At 39.3% G+C, this 24,016-nt stretch overlaps 1 protein-coding gene across 1 annotated transcript in view; it reads left to right on the forward strand.

The window, feature by feature from the left end:
- LOC121515219 (copine-8-like) overlaps window positions 1-24,016 on the forward strand; it is a 145,536-nt gene that overhangs the window by 66,916 nt on the left and 54,604 nt on the right. The window contains exons 5-6 of the mRNA XM_041795871.1: window positions 4,620-4,659; window positions 15,228-15,304. Coding sequence (XP_041651805.1) covers window positions 4,620-4,659; window positions 15,228-15,304 — 117 coding nt within the window. The remainder of the gene's footprint in view (window positions 1-4,619; window positions 4,660-15,227; window positions 15,305-24,016) is intronic.

The raw sequence follows: 24,016 nt of genomic DNA on the forward strand, positions 1-24,016 counted from the left end.
GATCCATAAAATCCAAAGATCAATCTTTTAATATGTGCCTTTTTTCCTCTCCTGTCGGCTCCTCACGCCACCAGTCTCAGACTTACGTCACTCACGCAGCCTGAAAGCTGATCAGCACTCGCTTCTAAAAACGTTTAGACTCTAATTCAAGGTTTAAATCTCACGCCCAAAATCTGGGCGCGTTATTAATACGAGCTGCATATCTCTTTCTCAAACGTAAACTTCCTGCCAGTGCAGCGCGAGCAGTGGAGCTCTACAGGTGGAGAGCACTTAAGCCGCTGCTGCTACAGACCAGACAGACTCACACACACAGTAGTGATTGTCTGGGATGCTACGTTTAAGAGGAGCAAACCCTGACTGATTTGTGAAACCCCGTATGCATCGCTCTGTACAGTGTGCTTAATTTTATGACCTTCTATTCCTCCGTTTCACACGCAAATTACGCACGGCCCCGCTGTTTACAGCACAGAAATGACGGAGCGCTCAGTCATTTGTAAAGATATGAGTAACAAACTCATATCTCATGTAGATTTTCTATCAAGTTAGCATAATTTAACATTCACAACAGCATACAATGTACATAATATGATAGATAACATGATGCATATTTCTTTTTATAAGCGCTGTGGGTCTCTACATTAAAGAGCATAGGTGTGTGTCTATAGAACACACCTCACAGACAGCAGACAGACAAACATTTCAGCACTATATCTGAAAATATGACTGTTACTACTAGTAATATTTTTTAGTAAAATAATTAGTTAAAAATAATTGATCAAATTTACTTATTTTTATTCTTTAACAACAAGAGTTTCAGCTTGGACTTGCAATGAGTGACTTATCTCTGTAAAAACAAACATGATGGAGCCTGGCAGCTCTGCTCCACTGAAGGAACCTCCAAACTTGACTGCAATTTGGATTTAAACACTACAAAGACAGAGGTAAACTGAACAAAAAAAGACCATATCCAGGATGTGCCAGATGGAGGTAAAATAGTGATGTAAATACTAATAGTTTAGGGTTAATTTTTGATGCAAACCCTGAAATTTGTAATAATGTGCCTAGTTGGAACATTGTTTGTACTATTTCCAACTAAAGTTCTCTGAGAATCTCTTAAATGTAGAAGCAACATAGGACTTTTTACTAAAATATCTCTACATGAATTGATACTGAATCGAATTGAGAATCGAATCGAATTAGGGCCTCGAGAATCGGAATTGAATCGATTCAGGAAACCAGTGGCAATACCCAGCCCTTGTATTGACAGATTTTTAGTTTTGTTGTTTAAAAGTTAAAATTCTGGTATTGAGATCACTTAATCTGGATTTTAAAACAAATCAAACAAGATAATCACCTCTTTTGTATTCTCAAATTCAAACATGCATTTTCTTTCTATCAGTAGAAAAATGAGTTAATACTTAGTGACTATGTGCTTCACTGTGGCTTGTTTTTGTAAGTAATAGATGTTCTTACATGATAAGTTGCTGTGAAAGCTCAGATGGAGTGATCAGTGTGAGAAAACTATGATGATGCATCGTTCCTCTTAGCTGAAGTGAAGGCATGCGAGCAATCAAACACTATACTGCTCTGCTTTGGCCAAATGCAGCTTACATGCTAGAGTGGAGCAGTGAGACACATTACTCAGTAAAGTTTCATCCAAAGTGGCACCTCAGATATCTGCCAACTGTCCCGTCAGAATCAGAAACAGGATCGACTTAATTGGCCAAGTGTGTTGACACGTACGAGGAATTTGACTTCTCCCATTAGCAGCTCTCCATGTATGCACGCACAGAGCTGAAACAAATGTGTAGATGCAAATATACATTCACATGTCAACAAAGACAACATGGGAAATCAAGACTCATAGGCATGGGTATATAGAGATAAGCACGCATAAACAGAGTAGGTTTTATGTAACTAGAAAACAGAGCAACATCAGCTTACACACATCATGATGTCTACATGTTTAGGAATGAAACTATCTCTAGGGGTTCTTGTACAGTTAAGCTTTAATATTGATACTACCAAGCTAGGTAATACTAGTTAGAGGTACTGGATCTGGACTTAAAGGGGACATATTATGCAAAAATAACTTTATCAGTTTTTTTTAACAAAAATATGTGCCCCTGGCCTGTCCACAATCCCCCAAAGTACCAGAAATATCCATTTCCTTCCCCTTCTCTTTCTCCTCCTTTCAGAAACTGTGTGCTGTAACAAGCTGTTCTCAGATTTTCCCCTCATGATGTCATATGGAGAGTTAGCCCCGCCCTCCCCACTTAAAAGAAAGTTCCGCCCTCCTCTCCTGATCTTCCTCTCAGTTGCCAGCTGAGATGCTGGATAAGTCCTTACCTTTGGATACAAACATCTGTAATCTTGTAACATCAAGAGTTCCACATCCATTTCCAGAGAGGGGTGTGGTCAGGGGCGGAGTCAGACAGCTCATTAACATTAAAGCTACAGACACAGAAACTAGTTCTGAGCAGGGCTGAAACTGGGGGGTTTTTGGACATGAAAAAATCCAATACTGGAGTGTTTTTTTCTGCAACAAACTTCACAGGCATGTTTTGGGGACCTCTGAGAACAATATAAACTTGTCTTAAAAGGGTATAATATGTGACCTTTAAATCGACCTCTTTTTTTTTTTTTTTTTTTCCTTAAGTCACTTCAACGTTTGGTTTCAGACACTTTGCCAAAAAATCACTGAAGTGAATCAGATTTAATTGGAAGTTTCCAGGTCAAACAGTCTGACAGCATCTTTAAAATTACCTCTGGACAGAAAAATGTTTTTTAGATTAGAAAGCAACAAAAATAAAAAGCTCTCTGTCTTTGGGTTGAAGATGTGGGACCAGGGTTGTTTTCCTAAAGGCTTTAAGCTGGTGTTTGCTCTGTGACAGCAGGAGCTTTGGTCTGCCTTCCTGTTAATAGATTCTTCACACATTCACTAATACAGTCAAGACTTTTTAAATGTTTAGATCTATCTCATTTAACATATTTGAAATACACACATAAGGTATGTGATGTTTGTTGATGACACATCTGGACACAAATGTGGTTGTTTATCCAGCTTGATGGAGAGAATAAATAGCCAGCCGTTTACACCTGTACCTTATTTATGTTACGTAACCATGCCAGTCTTTGTTCAGAAAAGTCAGCATTTGTAAGTTCAACTTAATAATAATAATTCTAACTTTATTTCAAAACAGAGGTTTACAAAGTGCTTTGACAATAAGCAGAATTACAATTCAAACAAAGCATCATAACAAGAGCAAAGAACATAAGACAAGACAAAACCCCATCAACAGGAGAACCCATGAAAAATTCAGCCAGCAATGTAACTCCAACATCATAATCATCCTAGCAGACACATTATAGAGCCTGAAAACATGTCAGGTTAGAAATATATCATAAAATCTAGATATATAAAATTCAAGAATAAAATTAAGGCTTTTTGTGCCTTCATTTGACAGAAAGGGACAGTGGATAGAGTCGGAACAGGGATGAGAGTGGGGAGAGACATGCGGAAAAGGGCCACAGGCCAGACCTGGTACATGGGGTGCACTTTAAACACTAGGCCATTGGTGCCCCAGTATTATTTTTTCTTTTTTTCACTGATCTGCACCTAGAATGAAGAATTTCAGTGTTTTCAAACTCACATTGTTGTGGATCACATAACAGCCAGCGGCTCTCATTTAACAGTTTGATTTAAAGAAGACAGTACCGTGGTAGCAGGACCTAGGACATCAGTGTGCCCCACAAATCGTTAAAACTCAGGCCAGGCAACCATTTAAGCCTGCCAAAGTATGTGTATCTGATGTTTGAGTTAATCCATATGATCAGCATCATGCTCGCAAGAGAGAAAGACGGAGAGAATGAGATTGCTGCTCTTGTATAAGGAGCAGGTGAAGTACCGTGTCCTGTGTTTGAGCTTGATTCTTCTTTGCTTTTGTTGTAATTTTTTTTCTTTAGCTGTTTGCTGTTAATGTCATCCTAGTTTCTCAGTTTGGGACGAATGCAGATTAAAGTCATTTGATACCCACACTGAAATAAGAGGATAAAGCACAAGCATTCTAAACAAAACCTATTAACATGTATGATAACTTAATAAGAATAGGTTATAGATAGCTTACAGCCACCCATCTGCATCTTCATCAGTGCAGAATCATCCTCATCTGCATTGTCATGCTTCATTAAAATGTTTCATGTCAATAATCCTACTAGTGCGTGCATAAGAAAGGCTTTTCAATATTAGTTGTTCTTGCATAGACTGGCTTGAAGCATTTTTAAATATCTGGATATAGTTATCAAAAGGCATGTACCGTGATGCTGAAACCACACAATGCATATAGGACGTGAAGTTTCATTGTAATACCGCCGTGCATAAAAGAGATCAGCTTTTTGCTACTTCAATTATGACTAGCCCTCTTTAACCCTGAGCAGCTTCTTTGCAGTGATTAGCCGAGAAGTGCTGAGCTTTAATGATATGCGATGAGGGAGAGAAGCCTTTGTCACTTTAAGTACTCATTTTTTCTAAGCAGCCTTTGACTCTGCGACCTGCTGCTCAAACCTTTCAGCCTGTGGAGGCCCCAGCTCTGATCTGTCATCTCCTCTTTTCTCTGCAGGTACGATTTGGACTGCAAGAGCGACAACCTCTCGAAACACGTGAGTGTCTCCTTCACCTCAGCTGTACAACAATCAGTCATGCATTCAGGGAAATGTTATATAGCACAAATGTTTACCCTTCCAGTACAATAGCAGCCTGATTTGAATCAGAATGTCAAAGGTAAGAGTGTCACAACAGGGACAAAGCAATCGTGTTGGCATTTAAACCTCCTAAAGAAACGACTCAGGATTTTTGTGACCCAAACCAAAGGCATTCAGAGCCTTTTTACACAGCCACTGCCTCTGACAAATGTGTCTGAGCTGCATGCTTGCTGTGTCTATGTGCTATAAAACAAAGAAGGGATAATGCCAGACAAGGCGCTATCATGCTAGATTACAGTCGGCTTGACAGGCACTTTCTTCTTATGCTGTGTTCACGTGCTAAAGAAATACAAGGTATGGCTGTTAGGTAATGGGACTGCTCTTATCAGGATAAACGCACATGGGTTACAGCCACATTGGGTGTTATATTTTAAAGGTTGAGTATTCATGCACAACTGCTGTAAGTTTCCAATAAGTGACGTCTTTAGTTCACTGCAAGCTACTGACTGAAGTGTGTGTATTTTTGCAAAGGCGTCAGGAAATAATTACCTAAAAAGCTGAACAACTGTTGATTAAAACTGCAGCCAAATCTTTTAATACATTAACATGGTGTTTGGGGGGCCACTGAATGCCACATGTACAAATGTTTGAATAAAACAAAAGGTTTAGTGAAGGCAGAGAGGAAGTCTAAGAACATGAATGTTCTAGGTGCCGTTGTACATCAAAAACTTCTGAAAACATTCAATAAATTGTAGAAAATGTTGGAAATGATCGATGACTCAGTATAAGAATGATAACAGAAATGGTCTACATTGATAAAGAGACATTTCAGTAAATTTTTAAAAATTTGAACATGATAACTGTGAGCCAAAGTTGTCCCAAAACATCTGTTAATGCATTGGAAAACGCCATTGTCATCAAGGATGTGGAAAGCATGACAAAGAAAGCCTAAATTCAAGGCCATGTTGATAGTTTCTTTGACATCAAAGGTCCCTGCACACCAGATATGATTATTTTCTTGCAGACAATTTGCTTAAATTATTTATTTTTTTAACCTGTAGCAAGTCAAGTTAAGCTTCCAATGAGTATGCTACTGGTGAGTTAAAACACTCGCTGTTGCCAACTTTTAAAGCAGACAGAGGAGCAAAAACGTCCTCTCCATATCTGTCTGTAGTCAGTAATGGTGTTTTTCCTTATGTAGCCTGGTAAGAGAGAGAGACAGGCAGCCTGACATGTCCATGTGAACATAAAAGCACTTCTCACACAGCTGGAGCTGTTTCCAAACTAACAGGACTTTAGTGCCATGAAATATTTAGCAACACAGTCTCCTCTGACCTCAGACATTCAGCTACTAAACGCTCAGGATCAATCAGCTCACTAAAATTATTCCTCTGACCAGTCTGCAACCCAAACAGGTGAGCCGATCTGTGCACTGTGGGAAAGTTAACTCCTCTCACAGTGAACCAAGTCCAGGGTGTACCCCTCCTCTCTCCCAGTGACAGCTGGGATTGGCTCCAGCCCCACCCACAACCCCCAATGTAGTAGGCAGTATAGTAAATGGACGGGTGGATATTTAAGAAAGAATGAAGGAAAGGTTTGTTTCTCGTCTCAGCAAACTTGGCTGACACAGTGAATGAAAATGTGCCTTTACGCACAGAGGAGAGAGAAAGAGGGAGAAACCTCCTTTTTATCTACTGTTCCAGTATATCTCACAGTTTATTAGAGGACAAGAGAAAACACACTGTGCGCAGTTTATACACAAAATTACGTCGCTCCTGATGTGCATAGAAGGGGGCAACAAAATTCGCCTCTGAATTATTCGCATTTTCGTGCTGTTTGTTCACGTTGACCTTAATGTGTAAAGGCCTTAAGGGTACCATTTTGGAGGAGTGGGTTCCACAAGGGTCAAGGGTGAACCAACACTAAAACATGCAGGTTCTACAAAAACTGAGAAAAAGTCAGAAGAAGGAGACAACAACTGTGGAAAAATGGTTTCATTTTCTATCAAGACATCACTCCAGCTCACATTGAGCTCTCAGTAAAGCACTTTCTGACCCAAGTTTTGGCTCAGACTGTTATGGTTTTGGTTAACTAACACGTGTCAGAAGATTTTTTAATGTCATTGCACAAAAATATACAGTGTCAGGTGATGTAAACATGCAGCAGATTGAGAACACTTTAGAATGAAATGCCCCATTCTGCAGCAGCATGTACTGTAAGTTCAGTGGTAGCTGCAAAGGCCAGCCACACGCTAGACGTGTTGAAGGAAGTAGTAGATCCTTCATCATGGTGGAAGGGAAAAGATTTCCTGGTTGGTCAAGGAGAGAGAAATTTTCATAGAGAGAAATACAAGGAAGTGAATCTAAGTATGAAACACCAGGAACAGTAACTAGAAAATAGAAGACAGGAAACACTAGAAACTCACCTTTGCAATACTATGAATGAACACATGAGGAACACAGGGATGGACAAGTGTCAAATCACACATGAAAGACTACAAACTACAACCTGGGAATGATTATAAAGATACACAAGGAACACAGGAAAATGTGAAAAAAACAAAAATCGAAAAAGGAAATACAAAGAACTAGAGTCAGAAATGTGGCTGAAAAACTGAATGAAATCAACACCATGTCAATCGAATTATACAACTGAAGGATTGTCATTTTTGATTCCTTTAACACATGAAGGATGTGACAACTGTCAGCTGTTCAGAGATATGTTCTTCCTCATTAGAGTGCAGTTTTGTCAACACCTAGTTCGACCTCCTGTCAGTGCTGATGATTGAGTGTAGGTAAAATCTCTCTGAACTATATTAAGGCTGCCTTTTTAGTTTTGCTTGACCTCTATTTTGATTTAAAACCTGTGCCATCAGATTTCCCCGCACTAGAGCCCCATCTTTCACTTTCAGTTCGAACAGAAGCTCCAGCAGCACCCTGCTCTAGTTCTGTCTCTAACACCCCTGGCACCCGTTCTTATTACTCTGCTTTATACTCATCGCCAACTGCAGGCGGAGATCTTCTTCTCAGCCCCATCCCTTGCGTGCCCCCAGGCTTCCACTCAGAGCGCTGAGCAATGTAAGCGTAGCGACTCACTCTCAGCGTGAAGGCCGAGGACGCTTGGATGCATCCTGTCGTCGCTGTAGATGTGGGGGATTAGAGATCTGGCACGCAGTGATGGCTCCATTGTCCGGGCACAGTCCATTCCCTGTCGCACATCTTTAAATAACAGGAAAATTGAGAGGATAAAAAAAAAATTCAACACAAGTACAGTATCTCTCTTGGCATCTTCAGTGGCAGTGTTCGAGGGTTCTTCCTTCCTCCCACCACAGCAGATGTTTTTCTCTCAACATATGGTTTGCATACCTTAAGCAGATATGACGGTAGGAGAGGATGTGTGAAGACAGAGCGTACAGTAAATCTAATTAGCGGCTCTTATTTTCACGACACAGAGATGGAATGGATTTTTTTTCCTTCTAATAGCTCTGTGCACTAGTCTCCAGTTTATATTTGTGGAAGAATATGCTTCATGAAAACAGTAATTTCATTTCAAAGTTTTTATTCATTATTTTAATCTTGATCAGCACAGGGATCCAGGCAAGGAAATAGCTTCTTTGTTTGCACACAGTAATTAACTTTACTGGCTATGTTCCCTCATGACTATTTGAAGGCAGTCAGGATTCTAGATCAAACTTTTATCCCCGTTATTATATTTACAATCACTTGAGAACAAATATGTCTTCTTCTCTCAAAACTTCTCCTTTTTCCCACCAGTGAAACGTTAAGTAATTTACGTCTCTCTTAGAGGAGGCAATCTGAAAAGCTTTCAGCTTAAAGAAGAAATAAATTAAAAACCTGTCACTCTAACAGGAAGATTTCTTTCCTAGTAGCAGAAAGTTTCATTTTAGAAGCAAACAACATGGGATTCTGGTTTTGTACAGTTTGCTGTTCTTGTCTTACTATTGTCTAAAGTGATAGAGTTTTCACTTAATTATGTTCTGGCTCTTGGAAATCACTCACTTAACAGCCAATATGCTAATATTTGCAAATTAATTTGAGTTAATACCGATATTGTTACCAATATGTAAATGGAGTTCAGACCTAAATCTTCCAAGACAGTGTGGCTGCAGACCACAGTTCTCAGACACCCCCTCTTGCAAACAACTACTGTGAGATGCTGCCTCTGTCACCGCATAAATACACACTAAAACTTTTGGAGTAAATTTGGAGCAAACTTCAGTTTAGGGTCATGGTAAGTGTTAAGTTAAGGCTCAGGACACCAAAAGTTGAAAGTCAAAAACCAACTCAACAGTCTGTTTAATGCTTTAAAGCTGTATCATATTTGATACAGACTTTTACAAGACCTTTATCAAATCAACATGATCAATATAAATGATAAATGTTACAAATTCCCTGCAGTGGATTATCAGTTGCCAAAACGTCTAATGTATCAAATGTAATACAACAAAAAACAGAAGTGGAATTTATGGCATTTTTTAGAATTTTTTTTGAATTCTGGTAGAAGATAAAATAAACATCTCAGTTCCAATAAAAGAAGGATTGTCTGGTTATTATTTGAGTTATCAGGCTTTGAAGTGTTAAAGACAAAAGCGTGTCCCCATAAAAAGCACTGTAATGCAGTTGATGTAGCTCAGGGTAAAGCTAACGATGAAGACTGTACACCTTTTACAGCTTTGTTAGCCGCATAAACTAATTTTTTCATTTACATGAAATAGCTACATAGCTAATCTAGTTAAAGCTCAAACTAAAGAAATATTAGCTTATGCTTTATTTGCCAAAGCTAATCCAACTACATAGCTAATGTAGCTATGTAAGCTTTAGATAGATCTGCTAATGTCCTTGTTGCTAAAGCTAAAGCTAACATTGCTACATTAGCTTACATAGTGATGTTAACTATGTAGCTAGTGTAACTCCATTAGCTTTAGCTAAAGCTAGTGAGCTAAAGCGAGTAACCCTAGCCCTAACCCTATGATATCTGGTCACCACTTACTACTACCTACTCCTACTTTTTTAGGTATGGGTTTTTTATAGCAAATTTGTCATTTGATAGTAACTGACAGATCTTCAAGTACAGATAAAACGGCTGCAATCCCATCTTCACTTTCTTGCTTTATATGTGTTATGTTCCCCCCAAGAAAACACAAATTTGATAACCAAGGTTGCTAATGGGGAAACTAACGAAAACTGCATGAACAAAACCAAAATGGGTCTTGGGTTTCTAAAAGGTGGCAGAGGTTTATTTCTCCACTCTGCCACCCTCTAAGTCTATCAAAATGATAGATGAAGTGAAAATATGACCCACAAACAAAAAATAGGTGGGAGTCATTGAAGAAAGGGGAAGGTGAATCAGCAATATTTGGGATTTTTTTCCCTCACACATGCAGGTTTCTTTTTAGATCACACACAAAGAGAAAGCCAACTGATGGTGTCGACCCTCACACACTCACAGCCCAGCAAACTGAGCAGCAACCTGCTCCCTATATAACTTCCCAGCTCTGCTGATTACCAACAGCTCTCAGCTGGGAGCAGACACCTCAGGTGCACCAAGTTTCCCAAAACAAGCAAGGTGAATTTCCACTGATTTTTTCTGGGGAAAAAAAGTCATCCAGTTTCTTAAAAATCTAAGAATTCATAACATATGTTAACATAAAGTGAGAAGCTTTGTTAATCCACATTAGCCTTTAGAAACACGAGGTGAAAACAGACTGATGCAGAACAAGAGAAGAAGAAATGCACTTATAGACACAATATGTTCAGAGGAGTGATTGATGAAAAAATACAAAGGACCTTAACTGTGCTGTGTTAATATAAACCACATATTGACTGGGATTAAGGCCTTAGTTTGTTGCTTGATAAATAAAGGTATAAAGGTAGGTTTAAGTAGTTTTTTTAGTAAGTGAATGACTATTTTAATATTTGAAAATCCTGTCCTGTCCCTTTGATTTTTTCCAACATCTGTCCATTTAATTATGTCATCAATCCAATCTACTTAACTGGAGAATTTTACATCACTGTATTCTAATGTAAGACCTAAAGCCATGACTGGACTAATATTTGAAATACTGTATTGTTTTTTTTTTTTGTAAAAGCAAAGTGGATCTCTAACAGTTCCCTAAGTTTGAGATATTTTATACACTAATGTGTGAACCACAGGAGACTTCCAGAGCACCTGCAAATATGAGCACAACCAAGACTGCAGCATTGATTGCAACTAGAGATTCCCACTTTCTGAGGTCTGTTTTTGTCTAGTTCTGTCAGTATGCTGATTTATGACATTTATTTATTTTGCCTTTCATGTCATTCATGTGAAAGTTGCAATACCCCTTTAACTTGCTGAAACTCATAAACAGATCCATATGAATATGTGTGCTATCTGTAAAAATGACTTTGATCAGAAAGACTTAAAGCATGTGGTGGAAATCAGCTGTGATCTTTTTATTTGGAGTTACCCTCCTAACCTTTATTTTCATTCTCTGCCACCTCTGAGCCTGTTAATCTAAGGCGCCCCAGCCTCCAGCTGTAGATTTATGGGCGCAGCAGGCGCTGGGTTGGGTTTGCTAGCTAGCAGCGTTCTTCTTATGGAAAGGCCAGAGCTTTTTGTCATCTCTTTTTGTTTCAAGACCTCGGCTGGGGGAGAAATGCTCAGCACCGGCAAAGATCTTTGGAGCAGCTTTGTGCCCGCCGGACTCGGCACGGCTCATCTGTCAAGCAGTTTTGCACACTCACACACACACACACATATATAAATATATATATACAAATGCAGGCCTCCTCATGCGCACAGTCATACACATTCTTGTCGGGGAGTCCTCAGTATTGGTGCACAAACAGTATTTCCCTGCCTGTTGTGAACAGATTTTATTACCACTCCTCTCTCTTCTTTGCTCTCCTTGCTGGCTGAAGGCTCCTCCATCCAAACAGAGCCCTTTCTCTTGTGGTCACCCTAGAGTGATCAACAAGGACACAGGATCCTCTGCTCAGTGGGCTTATGTGCCATTGAACCGGGCATGCTCTGCATTAAAAAAGAAGGAAGTCGATAACATGACTTTAAATCAATTTACTAAATCAGAAAAACAGAACTCAACAAAGGACAGGCATTTTGAAGCCCCGGTATTTATTTCTGTATGCCCCCAAAGCCCTACTTTTAAAAATGCATCCTGAAAATGAAAGCAGAATAAAAGCAACCCATAACCACATATGACTGCATATGTGAGCCTGTAAGATCATCGTTTACTTTTTTAAATCTGAGACCAAAGCAGAAAAAATTTAGCCCCTTGTATCAGTTTTCTTCAGTTGGCCTTAAATGATAGAAAACCAGCATCTTTAATTAAAAGGGCTTAACTCGGTGTCAAAAAAGTTGTGAATTGGTACGAGTTTAACTGATTTATCCACTCACTGTTGACAGTGTCAAATAAAAGGCTCAGTGTGAAAAGGTGTGCAGGGGAAACAAAGAGGCCTATCCTGTGAAATAAAAGTGTTAAAAAGACTGACAGTAGGATTGGGGATTATCTTTTTTTATTACCCTGAAATCTTTCCCAATTTTTCCCATGGCATACAGTATTACAGTTCCAACTAGGCACCTGCTGGTGAACAGAGCTTTCACATCTGTGCGCATTTCATTAAATCCTTTTAGAGAGACTTCTTTTACCAAGTCCAATAAAACAACAAGGACACTTGCATTTATTCCAAGAGTGCTGGAAGTGATTTTTGGACATATGATTGACTGAAACCGTCTCTTTTCCCTTTATATTTGTGTGCAGCAGTACACATGTGCTTCCTTTTCCTTCCTATTACTGTAGAAGTTTGAGAAATAATAAAAAGCTATCATCAGACAGGATCTGATAATGTGCCATAATGCTCTTTGTGCTTTAAATCAGATAAATATAGGATACAAATATTCATTATTTTTGGCTGCTTGATCACAATGGCTGCATTGTATTACTGTGTGCTCACCCTGGACTATGTCCAGTGCATTTGTATTGATGTCTGAGGGCTTTGCAAAGAAAAATTAAAACATTTTACTACCTTGGACCTGCTTGACCACTGGCAGCCCAGTCTCAGTTTCAGGGTGCTTCTCACCTGAATTTATTGTTGCAAGGTTATGTGAGTGTACTTCTGCTTTCCACTGAAGTATTTGTGAAGTTTTAAATAGCTCTGAGTGCTTCATATTTCCTTTTCTCAAGAACATATCACCAAAAAAATCTTAAACAATGTGAATTAATTAAGACAGTAGCATAAACCTGGGAACTTAACACTCAAAAAAGATGAGTCAGATTGATTTCTCTTGCACTGAAGTAAGAAGTTCTGCCTTTTCTTGACTGGCCAGTTAAGGACATTAATGAGCGTGGCACTTTTCAAGATTTGACTGTTTTCAACTGGGAGCATTGTGCCAAGGGCCAGACAATTCATCTGAGATGCCGTAAATTTCAGAAAGGTAGTGTGGTAAATTGCCGGTACAACTGATTTCCAGTTTTAGATTTTTTCTTTAACTTAATTCATAAAAATGTCTGGTGGTAACATCTAACATGGCTAAACTAGCTATGTAGTAAACATTACTCCCTAAGCCAGTGTAGCTAAGTTAGCTTTAGCAACATTAGCTTTGGCAAACATCTCGTAGCCTAATGTCGCTGAATAGATGGAATAGATACATCTACATAGCTTACATAGCTGCTTTGTGAGCTTAGCTTTGGCTACGTTAGCTATGTAGCTGTGTTATCTACAGCCAAGGTAGCCTAAGCAATGTCTGCTAAAGCTCACGCTGCCAAAGCTAACGTAGCTATATAGGTAACACAGGTACGTAGCTTATACAGCTGCTTTGTGAGCTTAGCTTTAGCTATCTTATCTATGCAGAGCTAACATAGCTAAAAGCTAAAGCTTACTTAGCTACGTAGATAGTATGGATACATAGCTTATGAGGCTGTTTTGAAAGCTTCAGTGTAGCTATGTAGCAACATAGTTCTGGGAGCTACATGGCTTTGTTATCACATGCAGCTAACATAGCTGCATTAGAATGTTTTCATTGAGGATGAGCTTTTTTCCTGTAAACAGACTGTTAACTTGGCTTTACTAAACATTTTGTAATCAGATTTTGCAGGTCAGGTTTTCAACTTTTCGTAGCCCAACTGTTATGATAACAATTACTCTACTCCTAAACAGAGGTTTAATCCAATTTTTTTTAATGTTTCAGTGTGTATTTCTGTTCTGAGATATAAGATGTCTCAGATAAACAGTCTGTTAGAGTTGTTGCTAGAGATGAACTGCAGCTAGACTGCCTTATCTTTTTTTCTCATGAAGCTAAGCAGTGAAAACATTGGACTGCTTGGCTTTGTACTGAAAATGAGCAGTGGCAGTGAAACAAAAAAAAATGGCTGTAGACACAATGCGTCTAAATAATGTATCTGTTTTGACAGGTTCTGTATTTGACAAATTGGACCAACATAAGATTTCTTTCATCACTTTTACATCATATGCAAACACAGGCAGTGGTGCTTCTGCTGGAAATGGAAACACTCTTTTAAGGCATTTATTACATAAAAGCCCAAATTGCACTGCAGATTTTTTTTTCAGAACCGTTATCAAAAAAAAAACAAAACTAAACTGTGGTTGTTTATAGATACTCCAGGATACTTTATTAGTGCGTTGATACCCAAATTAAATGGACAGTGAACCTTACAGTAAAAGCAACAATAGGTAGAAACATTTTTTAATAAGCAAGCTCAAAAAAAGTTGTCAATACAACAGTTTTCTTTGTTTGTTTTACTTTGAGGCCAGACTACAAAAATGTAGGTTTTTGCTGCTGTTAGGTCAGATCCACAAAACATAGAGTATAAATGATTTTACAAAACAAGCTTGCCCCAAAAGAGTAGCACTTCAGTGCCAACCGAGTGAAGTTCCAGCCCTGAGTAGATAATGAGCTTGGAGGCGAGGGGGGTAGCTCGTTCCAGTTTTAGCCCAGACTGGACAGATGTGGTACCAGTCTCACCTTCTGTACCACATTTCTTTCCCTCCAGCTAGCCAGCAAGAGCAGGTTGTCCACAAAAATAGCACTCTCAATTCTAACCAGCGTGATGGAAACAGACAGATTGCAAACAACTGAAAAAAATGGGCTTCTGTCTGTTTGCTCTATATTATACTCCTGATTAAAGTCAGGGGAAAATGGATAAAGAGATGTTTGCATTCATACCAAGCAGTCTGGTTCATTTCAGTGCAGTATTTTATGTAGTTATTTGGGAAAGGTATCAAAATGACTAATCCATACTCTCATACTTTGTTGGCACTCTTCTGTTAGGGCATTTCATACTTTTGGGTGTGTGATAATTAGGCAGCAGTCTCATTTGTGAAGGTTTTGTGGCTAAAGAACCCTACAAGGAACAACTCCATATAGTAAAACTCTGTTACTATGTTTATTGACCTTAACCAGTGGCAGATTTTCTTTTTGCAACTTGTACCTCTTAAGTCTCAAATAGTACCTTTGTTGTCAAATGTCTTATATGTTTTCCCATGCAGGACTTCCTGGGCCAGGCATTCTGCACACTAGGTGAGATAGTTGGCTCCCTGGGGAGTCGCCTGGAAAAGCCCTTAATGTAAGTACCTATCATTCACACACATACACTAACTAATGAACAAAAACACTCACTGCTGTTCCAATTAGAAACACAAAACCAACAAGCATTGAGTTTTTTTTTGCATTACTCTAATCAGAGAGCCGCTATCATTGGGCGGCACTAAAAGCTGCTCAGGCTTGCTTTTGATTTCAGATACTGATCCATTCAATCATGTGAATTGGAATCTGTGTGTTATTTTGAGATCACTTATGACTTTTCATCTTTGAAGTGAAAAGAAGCAGGGGCATGAAAATTAGCAAAGATGTTGATGAAAGTGTACACTGTCTCCATCAGCAGAATGAAATGAATAGTTAAACAGCAGCGAGGCCTGATGACAGACTGTAAACACGGTGAAATGGTAAATAGTGTGTAGTGAAAAGGGACAGTTCCCCCTGAAGGGAAGATGTCAGTGGCAGGCTCCCAGCTTGTTTTCTGCAGATGCCTAAGCCAAACTGAAGCCTTAACTAAACCCTGGAGAAATAATCAAGTGGGTGTTTCAGCTTTATTAATGTCTGATTGTTTCTCTCATTGACTGATGAATGAAAAAATGGTAATCAAAGCTATAAACATACATTAAAATATGTGTATTTTAGAGCACTATACCATAAATATGTTGCATTGATGCAAAATGCATGTATGTAAATTACTCACATCAAAGAAACCTAAGCCCCCATTGGATGCACTCATAAAAGTACATATCGGGCTTATATAGACTTGTTCTTGACTAAAGATCCAAACTATCCATTATAACGATAGTGTATAAGGGCCACTCTAGGAAAAAAGAAATGCTAATTTAACAAAAAAAAATCAGGGCTTGAAAGTTAATTCATAAGACAAAAAGGCTTACTTTTTATGACTTTAAAAGCCCCTGAACCCTGGATTAGAATTTTTTTTAGATTATAAAGGCCAAAAGTCAAAATCTGACCACTGTTTTTAGTTTCAGTTCTTATAAATATTTGACTTTACACTGTGGTAAAATTATGCTTTAAAAAACTTAAGTTTTTGAGTTTCTAATGTCAAAATTTGAGACTTTATAAACTCTGAAATTTTGATTTTTTTTCTCTTGTAAAGTCCTTTTGTTAAGGACTTTTGAAGCTTACATGTTGTAAATATAAGACTTTATAATCTCGAAAATTTGGATTTTTTTTTCCCCAACCAAATTTTAACCCGTTTGATTAGAAATCTTAACCTTGCAAAGCAGATGGATACACCCGTTTCCTTGTTTTTCACTGGCAAATCCATCTTGCAAAGCTCCCGTCTGAACAGTTTAGGCCCGGTTAGAAAGTGACAGGACCAATCAGCAACGAGGGGCAGTACTTTCAGGCGTGGCGGAGTCGTGACATAAGCAAGCAGCAACAAGAGGCTGATGCAATTATGGTGGAAGAGATAAGCGTGGATGCTGCTAAAGCACCAGCTTTATCAGAACTTGACGACATGTCTTTGTTGAAAGAACAAAGAACAGCAGTAATTTGGTTTTTTTTGTTTTTTGTTTCTTTTTTTTTTAAACACCAAAAGTCATGAACTGACATGTCTACAGTCACCATGGTTCGCGTTATTCCTCGGTGGCTGCGCACGCACACCTCGGTCGTGGCTACGTCACGCGTTTTGTTGCTCTGATTGGCCCGTAAAGATGTGACAGACAGAACGTTCATCCAATCCCCCTCCGAGTTTTTTTCAAATCCTCTGCCCTTTCCCAAACGCTTAGTATTGAAGGTTTTCCAGATGGATGTGTGAAACACATCCATCTGACGTGTCAGGTTATAGAAATCTGCAGATTCTCCTTGTATTTTAATGTTTTAGTTTGGCTCTCAGTGTTTCCCCAGTACCGGAATCTATTTGTGATGGTGGGTTATTCAGAAGCCTTTTCATATGGGAGGTGCATGTTGAGGTCCATTTATGGGTATTTTCAAGCAGGTGGCCAGGTGTTCTCCTTGTGGAGGTATGTTTTCACCTAAGGATTAATTCAAAAGATAATAACTTTGTTAAAACTGCACCAATAATCCACAAAATTATCACATAAGTATGGGCACTGATGTCTGTTCACTCTTTCATGTGTTTCTTAAATGTACTCAGCTGTGTGAATGAGTGAACATCCATGTCAGAGTTAATAACTAACAAGCAGAACCGCTCTATGCACAGTGCTGCCCAACCAGCGGCAGCAGCTCAACATGTCTTAAGTGGTTAGCCTGTTGGTTAACACTACTACATAGCGTGAGTTAATGTCTATGCACATATTAAGCTTCCAGCTACGTTAATATAGAGACAGGTTAATATAACATGATAAGTTCGAGCTGTTCAGACTTCTGGACTTGTTTGCCCATGTATTTGTATCAAGAGATCTTTATGATAATGTTGCGTTAACGCTGCTGTGTCTTCTTCTCTGGCGGACCAAGTGCATTAAGAGGCGCCTCCTCTTCTTTGGTTTTATTGGCAGAGGTGATGCATACCACCACCTATTGTACCGGAGTTGTAACGACATGCTACATTCACAGAGCAAAGGCAAACAGGTAGACAGGTAAATCTATTTGTGGCGGGCCTAATTTATTTGTGGCGGTCCGCCTCAGGGGCACTGCCACAAAGGGGTCCCCGGTCTCCAGGTTGGGAACCACTGCCTTAACCAAACCAAGTTCTTGTGTTACATAAAGCCCATTACTTGGCATCTAAACTTGACCCCCTGGTTTCTGTCCCTTTAACTGACCTAACAAAGCAGTTTTGGTGACTTGCCCTAACCTCTCAGCTTGGCACTGAGCCTGAACTTCAAGTTGTATTACCTGAACCTTGGCAAGCAGCTTTTGTGTTAAACCTGCTCCTGCAATGTTTGTGTGTAATCCTAACTATGTGGTATTGTTCCCTACAGTGTATCTTATTTATTTCATTTATTTAACATGAGTTTAGCATGGACACACAGTCGCATTGATGCTGTGACATTTAATTGGGAAGTAGTTGTGATGTTAAAACCTTATGACGCAGATTTAGTGCATAAACCAAAACTGCTGCCCGTTAAGAACAAACACCACATTTATCATTACTACTGTGATTTCAAATGCATGGTATCCCTCCTCCTGATGGAGGATGTGTTGTCTCCTTGAAAGACCCAGACCCAGCTCTCTTAACCCCAATGGTCAGCTCTTCTACTCAGCATAGAGAAAATCGTCTTGTGTTTGTACCCTATTATCTCAGCAGCATTGTAACTGTCATTTTAACACAGATAGCAGCACTGCAACATCTTCTTGAGCTCTCTGAAGAGAACAATTTGTTGTTGCTTTTGTTTTCCTCCTGGGCAGCAAGCCATCAGTAGTCTGACCCTCGCCTCATCCCCTGGCTCACTCTGGACCAATTTGTGTTTGTGTGTAGGCAGAGGGGGAGGGAGGGTTTGCATCTACACCCATGACTGTCTGTCTGTCCGTATTAATGTGTGTGTGTGCGGCTGTGTGTGTGCAAGGCTGAATCAACGAGTGTTTAGAGCTGAATGGGCCTGCTGAAGAATGACACACAAGAAATATGATGTAAGAATGTGTTGCTGTCGCCGAGTTATGTAATCACCCCCTGCCTACAGTCATTCACTCAGAAATGTTCGTTTTCTCCCTCTCTCTGCGTACCTGCCTGTTTTATTTTTAGCCATTTTTTAGACATGTGGAGATATTTTTAGATGTTTTTATTTCCCTGTGATGCTTGGTTGACTTTGGAACTTTGTTACACTGCATGTGTGTATTTACGCTCTGCTTACTCTGAGTGAAACAAACAAAAAGGCACATATTAAGTCAAACATATCACACTTCTGCTCGGTCGAGTGGAGGCGGATCGCTAGAATAAAGGAGCAACAAAGACGACTAGGATGGCAACATGCTCCATTGTTAGATTATGTCACAGTTTGTGTGTGAAATCAACAACTCTGTGACTAAAACCACGTTTTCACAGCGCAAAGAAGGCATGTTTCTCTTAAACAACGCACTTATTTAAATGAAATGTATCATTAGATAATCAGCTGCAGCTGTAATGCCAGACAGATGGTTGATAATGGACGATATCACTAACCCCTTAACTGTGCATGACATGCATGATTATTTTTTAAAGATTATTGCAAACCATACCTGGGTTTAAAACAGCAGATTTAAGATTTCTATTATGGTTTACACACTAGACCAGTGATTCTCAACCTTGGGCTCGGGACCCCCTTGTGCATCACCAGATGCCTTAAAAACTAAGAATATTTTTAAAAATTATGCTGCTGCCACTTTACACCAATTTTACCAAATGTTAACCCTTTTCATCACATTATAACACCAATTTAGCCATTTTAGCACAATCTTTGCCACTTAAAACCCGTTTTTGTCCATTTTTAACCCTTGCCATCAGTTTTCTCTGCCTGTTTTGCCACTTCTAAACCAACTGTTGCCTCTGTTGACCCATTATTTCCACATTTTCCATCCTTTTACCCATTTAACCAAAGTTTACCCATTTTTGCCCATTTATATCAAATTTTCATCCCATTCCACCTAAGTTCCACCATTTTACTGCACTTTATAGCCATTTCTCTTACTTTTTGATCCCCTTTTACCTCTTTTTGTGCTTATTTTTGCCCCTTTAACCCAGTAATGTTCTTTAAAAATTCAATTTTACCACCTTTTGACCATTTTAGTCATTATTAACCAATTTTAGATATTTTTAACCCATTTAAGTTGTGTTTTTAACTGTAGTTTTGTTCATCCAAAGAAAGCTAAATGAATAGAAACGATATTTGTTTCTTTGATAAGAGTGTTTATTATTCAGGTCACATATAAAATATGGTTTTCACAGCTTAACTTCACAATGGACCATGGTTTTGCTGACCTCCATGGGCCCCCAGTTTGGCTGGGTCCCAGAAACCTCTCCCTTTATCCCTCTTATGGACAGCCTTGTCTGCACACAAATGGTCCTGGCTGTTCAACCACCTTCAGGTACAGTGGCGGTCCCCGGTCTCTGGCACCTTTATTTTGGGGGTTGCGGGCTGAAAAGGTTGAGAACCCCTGCTCTAGACAACTCAGCCAGACCATCAGATCACTCAGTTCTCCCTTGTAGCATCCACCATTCTTGTGCTGTTAGATCAAGCCAGGAGTGCAAAGGATGATGGGTACGTAAGGGCTGTTGTAACTGTAGTTCCTACTTCCCTTCACTCCACTAAAAAAATGCTTGGAGTATTTACACTTCTTGCCCTGAAGACCTGTTATTTGAAACGGTCACATGTTTATGCTTTCGTCACTGCGGCATAAATGTCTCTACTTTTTACACTATTTTTTTTTTTTTCACTCTTTTAATTTGATTTAAGTTTTCTGAATTTTAAAGTTAATGTTATAATATCAGTGTGTATTGTGCTTGTTAAAATAAAAGTGATTATCATTTTTGCCATAATAAGGTATTCTTCAGACTGTCCAGGAGCTCACTGATGCAGGAAAGGTGATTAAAGTGAAGACTGGTCTGATGAGTCTTGATTTCTGTTGCAACCCTCGATCAGTAGGGTTTTAATTTTGCATAAACAACGTGAAAACCTACCAGACCACCTACAAAGTCATTTTAATCACCTTTCTTACCCATTCTGATGGTTTAAACATCATCAGAGAATCTTAACCATGTTGTCATGTGATTGGCTGATTAGATATGTGTGTTAATGAGCAGCTGAACAGCTATTCCCTAACCAATGAGTGTATATGTCAGGCGTATAACAAACACAAATATCAACTTTAAGCTCCAAAGGTTATCACATGCTTAAAGGACATTTCAGTGGAAACCTGTCATCCCCTCCTCCATCTTACTCAGTCCTTCCCTCCTTGCCTCCGTGACCCCCACACCCCCCTCTCTCTCAGCCTCTTATCACCCCCCCTTCACCAAGCGAGCTCTCTGCTCCTATCGTGAATAAACATCAGCGAATTATTTCCTTTGCATCAAAGGACAGCTGTGCGCTTCAGGTGACAGGCGGGGAGTATTAAAGCCTTGCATCAATTTGCCATCAGTTTCTCCACATATGTTGTTTAGTTCCTCCTTGTCTCCTGCCATCTCTTGTTACTAGACAGCACTTATCCAAATGAAATGATCTCTGCTCTTTGTCGTTCTGAATTAAGCCCAGGGTTTGTGGCATTCGTTTGGTCTATTTTTAGTGGTCAGTCTCCCTTGGCTTTATTGGCTGAGCGTTATGCCTCAGCAGCTCAGGATGTAAACAAACATTACTGCTGAAATGTCACTGGATTTGGTGTTATTTTCATGTTATTTTTGAAGGTCTTCATCAGGCATTTATTAATATTTATCTACACAATCAGGCTGTGAATGTAAATGTGAGAAATACTGAAAAAGAAGAGAAATTTGATTGCAAGTCTGCAGGGGTCCCTTGTTGCAATCAGCTGACATTTTAGCCACAGAATAATTAACATTCACCTAAAGTTTTATTATTGTCAAAAAAACTTCCTGCATGGATTATGTTTGGTGGATAAAGCTTCATAAAGAAACAAAACAAGAGTGCCTTAATGTGTGAAGATCAGAACATTTCAGACTTAGTAAAAATGCATTTATTAAGTGAATATAAACACATTGGATTTACAGTTATCAGTGAACTACTGCATGTACTGTAGAATTAAAACTTTGGAGTACTACATGGTAGAATTAGTGTAATTTAAATGAAGGTACTGCAAATACCTACATGTTTATTGAATGTAATAATACAGTCACTTATCTCAAATAGGAGTCAGATTATCATCTCTATATAGACACAGATTCCTGCAAATAACAAGGATATGTAATGTGCTTTGGTTGTGTAACAGAAAAGTTCTTGTTTTTCCAAGAGGAAGGAGAAATTAGCTGATGGAAACAACATAAAAGTGTACTGACAGATGAGGTTCTTTAAGCAGCTTCTTTTTATTTAATGCTCTTCAAATTTATGTTCTAAGGAGCTTTGCCAAGTTTAAATGGATGTCCTTAAAGAACCGGATGCTTTAAGTCCTCAGGTAAGTCCCCATGACTTGGCACTAACGGGAGTCAGAACACAGCAGTACTGGAGCTTGAACTCAACTGTTTGATTTGGAGGGCAGACTGCACAGTCTTTTGTCTGTTATGATGGTCAGTGTGTGAGATGAGGGGATCAGAGAGTCATAGATTTGTTCCATGATTTGACAGACAGACATGGCAGACTGCTCTGTGGTACCCAGTCAATTATTCTTACTGACATGACGACAGTAGAAGCAGCATTTGCTGAACCGTACCATATGAGCTAACAGCCACCAGGTTGCTGTAGTTACATCAGGGCAGGATCATATGAACATTTGTCTCTTTATTCCTCTCTCTTCTGTAGGTAACAGCACTTATGCACTCTCTTTCCCTAAAACTTAAGAGGCAGTATGAGGAGTAATAATCCAAAACCATTATGAGACAGGATCTAGTAAGTAACATAATGTTTCCCATGAAAGCATCATGGTAAAAACCAAAGAAATCAGTTTAGACCTGAGAAGAAGAATTGTTGATGCTTACAAAGCAGGAGGATACACAAAGTTGTCACAGCGTTTCCAAGAGTCAAGATCTGGAGTGAGAAGAAGAGAGCCACACAGTCCAGAACAAGCCTGGCAGATGTAGAAAGAGAGAGATTTCTAAGTCTCTAGGAAGAAAACTAAAGACCCCAGAACAACAACAACAATCACTTGTGAATGACTGTTATGTCCCTGGTCTTGGGGAACCTAGACACAACATGATAATGCTCAGACTCCATCCACTCTCAAGAAAGCAGCAGGAAGATTTCTCAAAAGTTAAACACAAGTTTATTTTGCTAACGCAGAGCAAAACCCACAGGAAAAAAAGATTTCCCCAAGTAACAGAATTTCTAATTACCAAAACTAAATACCAAACTGGGGTTTTCAAATCTCAGTTAATGCAGAAGGGTTAACACTCTAAACAGCACACAATTTAAATCTAAGCACAAGGTTGGCTTCTACATCACTGTTAAACAACTGAACAGTAATTATGAAAACTCTGAAACTTTAACAATTTAAGTATGTATCGGCTGAATGTCTAAAGCTCAAAAAGTAACAGTAAAGTTTTGGGTGCTACTACTAAATGCTACTCACTAACTGGTCACATATATACACAACACACAAGGCTACAAATCACAAGCTGCTTTTTTGGCAGTGGCTGGAGCAGAAGAGAGAGAGCAGGCTGCAGCAGCAGGTATTTGTAGGCTCTCTGGAGTCTCTCAGGTGGCAGCAATCCCTGCAGTAGCCAATCAGCCTCAGCACTAGGACCTGCAGCAATCTTGGTAGCAGCCAATCAGCCTTAGCACCAGGACCTAATCACACTCATCCATTCACACCTCAGATGCAACACAGACATTCAGTGACACAGCTAGACTCACTGACAGCCACTCCCACCACTCACACACAGCAGGAGAGGAGGCAAAGCTGCATTCACAACAAACACTACAAAACATATGACCCAGGGTCATTACAATGACTTAGCCAAGTCAGGAATCGTAGTCTCAAACAAGACCATCACTAGAGCCCTGCACAGAACTGTACTGTGAGGTTGTAGGTCAAGAAGAACTCCACTTCTGCAGAAGAAAAAACCTTCAAGCCAGACTGAAGTATGATAAGGACAACCTAGAGAAAAAATTCTGCATGCTGGAAGCGTGTCCTTTGGTCAGATGTGACCAAACTAGAACTCTGGCCATGGAGACGTTGA

This window comes from Cheilinus undulatus, linkage group 9 (assembly GCF_018320785.1).
Source record: "Cheilinus undulatus linkage group 9, ASM1832078v1, whole genome shotgun sequence".
Classification (NCBI taxonomy): domain Eukaryota; kingdom Metazoa; phylum Chordata; class Actinopteri; order Labriformes; family Labridae; genus Cheilinus; species Cheilinus undulatus.